Here is a 7,218-nt window from a genome sequence, read left to right as displayed (position 1 = left end):
AGCAGCCTGGGCTGGGCCTCTGTGGGTGCAGTGCACCGGAGGAGCTGGGGCTGGGGAGGGGACACACTGAGCAGGGTCACTTGAGCGGCCGGGACGCTGTCTCTGTGGCAGGGTCTCACGCCTCCTGGCTTCCCACCTGCTGCCTGGCTTCTCCCACACTGAAGCAGCTCGTACCTGAGTCCTCAGGGACAGACAGACTGCCACGCGAGGCTGCGTGCTTGCAAAGTTTGCTGCTGGTGTGTGACCACCTGCACTGCCTGGGACGAGGAAGGAGTGTGGGCTCCCTGTGCCGGCATCCCCTCTCCTCCGCCAGGCTGCACACCAAGGCTGTTGCCCCAGGTCCACGGACTCAGGTCCGGGTTCGAAATCCCATCCACTGGTCAGAGTAGGACCCCAGACGTGGGGACTGTGGTGGCCAAGCTGGGTCTTTGAAAGCCAGAAGGGGCAGGTGTCCCTCAGTCCTGCCGTGGCCCGTGACGTGATGGTTGAGGCGCCGGCATTGCTCCCCTCTTACTGGGTGTGAGGAGTGTCCTCAGCCCTCCCGTAGGGACCTGCGGGTGACCAGGCAGCCACCCATGGTGTGGGGGGGTGAAGGAGGAAGGAGCTGGCTGGTGTCATCCAGCCCCCAGCCAGGAGTGTGCAGGTGTTCGGACAGGGTGCTGTCTTCTGCAGGGACAGGGTGTCTCTGTGTCCCATGGACTTTGACTCGGCCTGTGGCCCCGGGGGCCTCAGCGGTACGCCTTTTGCCTCAGAAGGTGACCTTGGATCCCCCCAGCCCACAGCCTGAGTGCACGGTGCCACCAGCAGAGCCTGATGCTGTGGGTGGAGCCCCTCTGTGTGTCCTTTGGTCTGTTTGGGGCATACCTGATCCCTGCCAGGACCCCAAGTCTGGGGTCCCACATGACTTCGGGTACAGCCCTCAGAGGGCCCTGGGCTGACTGCCCGCCTTTCGAGAGTTCAAGTCCAGCAGCAGCATCAAGAGGCCTGGGGCAGGCGACAGGGGCAGGGGTCCCCGATCTGCTGACCCTCTCCCACCCCCAGGGGTGCTGTTCAGCATCGAGGTCACCTCCACCTACTTTGCTGTGAGGAACTACTGGAGGGGCTTCTTCGCCGCCACCTTCAGCGCCTTCGTCTTCCGTGTACTGGCCGTGTGGAACAAGGACGCTAGTAACCGGGGATGACGGGGCAGGGGTGATGGGGGCAGGGATGATTGGGGCAGGGGTGATGGGGGCAGGGATGATTGGGGCAGGGGTGATGGGGACGGGGTGATGGGGTCAGGGGTGCCTGTAGATCTGGTAGCAGCTGTGAACAGTGGCTGTGAAATGAGGGAGGGGTGCAATGGGGGAGGGGTGAGATGCAGAGGAGAGGCCTGGCTGTCCTGAACACCTCCCTGGCCCACAGTCACCATCACCGCGCTCTTCAGAACCAACTTCCGCATGGACTTCCCCTTTGACCTGCAGGAGCTGCCAGCCTTCGCTGTCATTGGGTGTGTATTGCTGCTCGGGCGGTGCAGGGGCAGGGTGTGGGGGACATGACAGTGGGGGACAGGGTGAGGGCACATCGCAGGGCAGAGGGCAGAGTGTGTGGGGCAGGCGTGTGCTTACCATGCCTGCATGCTCACTCTCCTGCCTTGCCCTGCCGCTCACCACCAGGATCTGTTCCGGGCTCCTGGGGGCCGTGTTTGTCTACCTGCACCGCCAGGTGATGCTGGGCGTCCGCAAGAACAAGACGCTGAGCCAGTTCCTGGCCAAGCAGTGAGCCTTGCCTCCCCCGCCCGGGTGACCCCATGTCCAGGGGCCCCCTTTACCTGTGTGGATGGCACCCATGGCTTTCAGGTGGGGTCAGGGCAGAGGGGACGTGGCTCAGGTGGGAGCTCCCTTCTGGAAGAGGTTATGGGAAGTGAATGCTTGTGGCATGAAGACCCCCGACTGCAGGTGGCCGGGGGTGTGCCCGGGTGGGGGTGGGCATGGTGTCCATGGGCAGCTGTTCAGGGGCGGGTTCATGGCGTCTCCTTTCCAGCCGCCTGCTGTACCCTGGCATCGTCACCTTTGTCATCGCCTCCTTCACCTTCCCCCCTGGCATGGGCCAGTTCATGGCTGGAGAGGTCAGCTTGGGGTGCCTGGGAGGGCAGCTCAGCTCTGCTGGGTGGAGGGAGCAGGGCCATGTGAAGGGAGGATGGGGAGGCAGCGCAGGCCCAGGGCTGTGGTTGGGCCTGGGGTGGACGCAGTCCTGAGGGACCTTGAGTGGGGACGCGGGTCCATTCCCTCCCTCCCTCCACTGGCCAGCTGATGCCCCGGGAAGCCATCAGCACTCTGTTTGACAACAACACGTGGGTCAAACACACCGGGGACCCCAAGAGCCTGGGCCAGTCGGCCGTGTGGATCCACCCCAAGGTCAATGTGGTCATCATCATCCTGCTCTTCTTTGTCATGAAGGTGAGCCCAGCGCCTCTGACCAGCCCCGGGCGGCGCGTCCCCTCCTTGGTCCAGCCTGATGTGAGACAGCATGGCCTCCGTGGCCAAGGCCCGGGATCTGGGTCCCTCACTCCGTTCTTGTCCATGGGGCGGCCTTGGGCTTAGAAAGCAGGGCTGACACTGGCGAGAGCCTCTGCTCGGTGCCCCCGAGCTGATTAGATTAATCAGGGAGCACACGCTCGGGGATCTGATTCCCCATCCACCCCGAAGGCCTGCAGAGAGGCGCCTCAGAATCATGGAACAGGAACAAAACAAACCCGTGCCTTGAGGGGGCACCAGACGTTTGCGCAGTAGCAGCACGGATGTCAGCCGGGAAGGTTAACTCTGGGGATAGACACCGTGTGAGCTATGAGCTGCTTCCGCGCAGCTGGTCTGGGTTCTCTGGTCCCACCAACTGCACGGCCCAGTCGGAGCCTTCTCCACTACTAGCAGGGAGCCCCCGAGATTCCTGGGGTTGCCGCCCTCTTTCCAGGTCGCCTCCACGGTACATTGGCGCAGGTCAGCGGGGCTGGCAGTGAGCGGAGAATGGCTTTGCTGTTATGGCTCAGGACGGGCGTCTTGTTATAGAACCGGGATATATTTCTGCATAAACATTCGGCATTGCCCCTCTGCCTGTTTTACCCGGCCCGGTCCCTCCTGCCCCTAGGGACGCCCCCGAGTTTATATCCACGTTCCCATGTCCTGCTCCAGCAATGAGGCTGTCTGCCCGCCCCCACTTTCTCCTCACGGTTCAGGAGACCGAAGTTGGCCCCCGTGGTATCAGTCCTTCTCTGTGTCTGCCACCCAGCCCTGCGCCTCTAGGTCCCACCATGACTGCCGCAGAGTCCTGTTGGTGTCTCTCTGGTTCTGTCTTTTGCTGGTGTTAGGAGCCCTCCAGGCTGGCAGTTGGGAAACACCAGCAGCTAGTGATGGTCCGGGCACTCACCAGGGCAGGTCCAGCCTGTCCTGTAGGGCCGCGATGAGCCGGCTTCCACCCACAGCAGTGAACTTAGCTTTGGGGTGTGGCTATCTCTGGATGGAGGCATCCCACCTCAGCTCTGAGCTCCAAGACTCTTGTGACCTCAGCTTGTCCACACTGGACGGTCCTGCTTTTGGACACCTGTCCACCTCCTTCGGGACAATTTTTTTATCCACGTGGATCCTATAGTGCTTCCATTTTTCTCCTCAGCAAACACGTCTGAGCCCTGGGGCCCAGTAAGCATGTGACGATATTGCTTCTCAGTCTTTGGACCATCTGCCTCCTCCTGAAAGAGTCTTTTAAAATCTCCCTCTGTGTTGTTACTCAGCAAGGAGCCCTGGTGGTGGAGGGGTTACGCATTAGACTGCTAACCACAGGTCAGCAGTTCCAATCCACCAGCCGCTCTGTGGGGCATAGACGGGGTTTCCACTCTGAGTTATGGTCTTGGAAACCCACGGGGGCAGTTCTACCCTGTCTTCTGGGGTCCCTGTGAGTCAGCATCCGCTCGGTGGTAGGGAGAGAGCTGTTTTGCTGGCATGGAAAGTGGGCCCAGTGGACACAGTGGACAGTGGTCCCTGCAGCCCCTCCCCCATGTCCTGGTCCAGACTGCCTAGAGGCCGATACCCAAGCACTCTCTCTGTCTCTCACACACGCCTGTGGTGCTGTCTTGACTGCCTGTTCAGGCTGTGGGCACCCTGGGTTTGGGCTCTGGGGTCAATGTCCCCAAGGACGATCTGGTGCCGGTTCCCAGTGGCTCGGGACACGAGAAGGGGAGAGGAGGGGTGAGAGTGGAGTGTGCGTATTGGGGGGGTGGGGTGTCTCTCAAGCCTCTTTGTGCTCCAGTTCTGGATGTCCATCGTGGCTACCACCATGCCCATACCCTGCGGAGGCTTCATGCCCGTGTTTGTGCTGGGTGAGTCCTGCCGGGGGTCTGGGGGGGCACGGTAAGGCTTGGGACCCTGCAGGGCTCAGCTCTGGACACTTCCCCGCCTGTGGTCTCTGCTCAGGCGCCGCCTTCGGGAGGTTGGTCGGGGAGCTCATGGCCATGCTGTTCCCGGACGGCATCCTGTTCGATGGCATCATCTACAAGATCCTCCCCGGGGGCTACGCTGTGATTGGTGAGCCACGCCCTTCCCCACAGCCACACCCTGAGGACCCCGACCCGCACTCATGTCTCCAGGCTGGGAGGGTTACACACCCTGGTTTTTATCTCCACTGTCAACCCTGGCTTCTGGCTCTAAGACCTGCTGTGGGGCTGCCCTGGGCCTGGGCCCAGGTGTGTTCCCAGGACTCTGTCTGTCTGCTTTGCTGTGGGGCTGCTCTGGGCCACACAGAGTCCCCGGGTGGCCACTGGTCCACCATTGGGATGTCCTTCCTGAGCCGTCACCTCTGGATTCTAAGATGGTTTTTAGGATACCTAGTGGCCCTGCCCAGGTTGTGCGAGTCCCTTCACTGTGCCGTCCTGCCCCACCCAGAGCCAACTCCAGCCCAGAACCCACGCTGGACTCCCCAGCCAGCGAGTCAGTCCGGACTCACAGCGACCCATTCAGAGTCCAACAATGCTGTTGATTGGTGCCGTCCAACCAGTTCCCACTCAGTGGTTCCACGGGCAACTCCACCCAGCACTGCCCGCTCCCGCGTCGTCCTCACAGAAGTTCCGTGTGAGCCCGCTGAGCAGCCCCTGTGTCCAGAGACCAATAAAACCCGTTACCCACACACTGCCTCCTGCTCACCTTCCCATGGCACCCAAGGCCATGCCCCCACTGCACCCTCAGATAGCTTCCGAACTCAGTGGAGAACCTCCCCCTCCCCCAGCCCCTTCCCCAGAGCCCCTTCCATGCCATTTCCTCTGGCTCTTGGCTCCCTCCCCATTCCCCAAGCAAGCAGAATTCCTCTAGTAGCTCAAGTCCTGAGGGGTGCCCTGAGCTCTGCCAGGTGGGCCCTGCTCTTCCAATGCCCCCTCCCCACTTTCAGGGACTCAGATCCATTTCGCCTGCCTTCCCCAGGCGACCTCACCCAGACACAGGGACTCCTTCAGTTAGTGCAGAAACAGACACAGACAGATAGGTGCCGTCAGGTCTGACCCACAGGGACCCCGGGTGCAACAGGAGGAAACCCCACCCCGGCCAATCTGCAACGTTGTCAGTCATCCTTATGTCTGAGCCCACTGCTGCGGCCACTGTGTCAGTGCGTCTCATCCAGGGCCCTCCTCTTTCTCCCTGCGCCTCGGACTGCTCCCTGCTGACACTCTGTGAGACCAGGTCTCAGCATCCTGGCTCCTCGGGAGCTTCTGGACAGATCTGTTTGTTCTCCCGGCCGTCCACGGCACCTGTGAAATTCTCTGCCGAGACGATTCTTACGTGCGCCTTCTCTTCTGTTCTCAGGACACACTCACCTCACGTGTTCTGTTTTGTGTTTAACAAACCGCGGGCCCCTGGCCGTCCTGCCTCGAGCAGGTCCCTGGACACCCTTGTCCAACAGCGCACTCACCCCATGCCTCTGCGCCGCATTTCCGGCCTCACCGGCCCACGGTGCTACTGTCCATGTGTCCACATCATGGGCCACAGCCCAGTGTCATCATGGCTTGGGCAGGCACCCGGTCTCTATAAGTGCATGTGCTTGATCATGGTGGTCTGGAAGTGAACTCGAAGCATCTCTGAGGGGCGCTGGGAGCAAGGCAGAATGTGGCTCCACAGAGCTCTTAGGTCCACGAGTGCCTTCAGGAGGCCCGGTGGTGTCGCTGCATAAACGTTGGGCTACCAGCCTCCGGTCGGCAGTGCCGCAGTGGCTCCTCGGGAGAAAGATGCAGCTGTCTGCTCCCGTAAAGGTCTACAGCCTCGGAATTCCAAAGGGGCAGTTCCACCCTATTCTACAGGGTCACAGGGCTTTTCAGGACTCCCTGAGTCATCCCCCTGGGCCTTGCAGATGAGAGTCTGGGGCTGTCTGATGGGCTGGGCCCAAGCAGGACTGGGAGAAACAGGGGCGTAGAGACCTGGGCCTGAACATGACACGGAGCTGCCCCTGGTGGTCCAAGTCTGCAGCACTGTCCTTGGGATAAATCAGCCACTGTTCAGGCACCTTTGGCACCAGGACCTGAGGCCCAAGACCAAAGGACGCAGGGGGACCCAGAGAGCTTAGGGGGGAGTCACTTCATAAATGAAGCTTGGGTACATACCGCCTGTTGGCTTGCTGAAGGTCGTAGGATGAGATCACACCTGCTGCTTTCTGGCCGCTCAGGGCCTGGTCACTGCTCCTGACCCATCACCCTCTCAGGGTGCCCGCAGGGCCAGGGACGCCGCTTCCATGTCCCCACCCTTCCCCTCCCACCGACGGACCTGCGCCTCCTTGCAGGAGCCGCAGCGCTGACGGGCGCTGTGTCCCACACGGTCTCCACGGCTGTCATCTGCTTTGAGTTGACGGGCCAGATCGCTCACATCCTGCCCATGATGGTGGCGGTGATCCTGGCCAACATGGTGGCACAGAGCCTGCAGCCCTCCCTGTACGACAGCATCATCCAAGTCAAGAAGCTGCCCTACCTGCCCGACCTGGGCTGGAACCAGCTCAGGTCAGCGGCCAGAATGAGCTTCAGGGCCGGGGCCACATCGTGGGCACCGTGCTCGGTTGGGGTCTGTGCTCCCGGTGGGGCGGACGGTGGGCTGACCGCCCTGCTCTCTCCGCCCCCAGCAAGTTCACCATCTTTGTGGAGGACATCATGGTGCGGGACGTGAAGTTCATCTCGGCTTCTTGCACATACAGCGAGCTGCAGGCACTGCTGCAGACCACCAC

At 61.6% G+C, this 7,218-nt stretch overlaps 1 protein-coding gene across 1 annotated transcript in view; it reads left to right on the top strand.

Annotated features, from left to right (window-relative positions):
* Window positions 1-7,218, top strand: part of CLCN1 (chloride voltage-gated channel 1) — a 22,389-nt gene that overhangs the window by 9,056 nt on the left and 6,115 nt on the right. The window contains exons 9-17 of the mRNA XM_004713994.1: window positions 1,042-1,167; window positions 1,402-1,486; window positions 1,653-1,754; window positions 2,020-2,104; window positions 2,286-2,435; window positions 4,276-4,345; window positions 4,440-4,550; window positions 6,784-6,997; window positions 7,117-7,216. Coding sequence (XP_004714051.1) covers window positions 1,042-1,167; window positions 1,402-1,486; window positions 1,653-1,754; window positions 2,020-2,104; window positions 2,286-2,435; window positions 4,276-4,345; window positions 4,440-4,550; window positions 6,784-6,997; window positions 7,117-7,216 — 1,043 coding nt within the window. The remainder of the gene's footprint in view (window positions 1-1,041; window positions 1,168-1,401; window positions 1,487-1,652; window positions 1,755-2,019; window positions 2,105-2,285; window positions 2,436-4,275; window positions 4,346-4,439; window positions 4,551-6,783; window positions 6,998-7,116; window positions 7,217-7,218) is intronic.

The sequence above is a fragment of the Echinops telfairi genome, unplaced genomic scaffold (assembly GCF_000313985.2).
Source record: "Echinops telfairi isolate 266 unplaced genomic scaffold, ASM31398v2 ScPeMD7_23;HRSCAF=83, whole genome shotgun sequence".
NCBI classification, from domain to species: Eukaryota; Metazoa; Chordata; class Mammalia; order Afrosoricida; family Tenrecidae; genus Echinops; species Echinops telfairi.
Note: the sequence above shows the minus strand (reverse complement) of the source record. Positions and strands in the feature narration are given on the sequence as shown.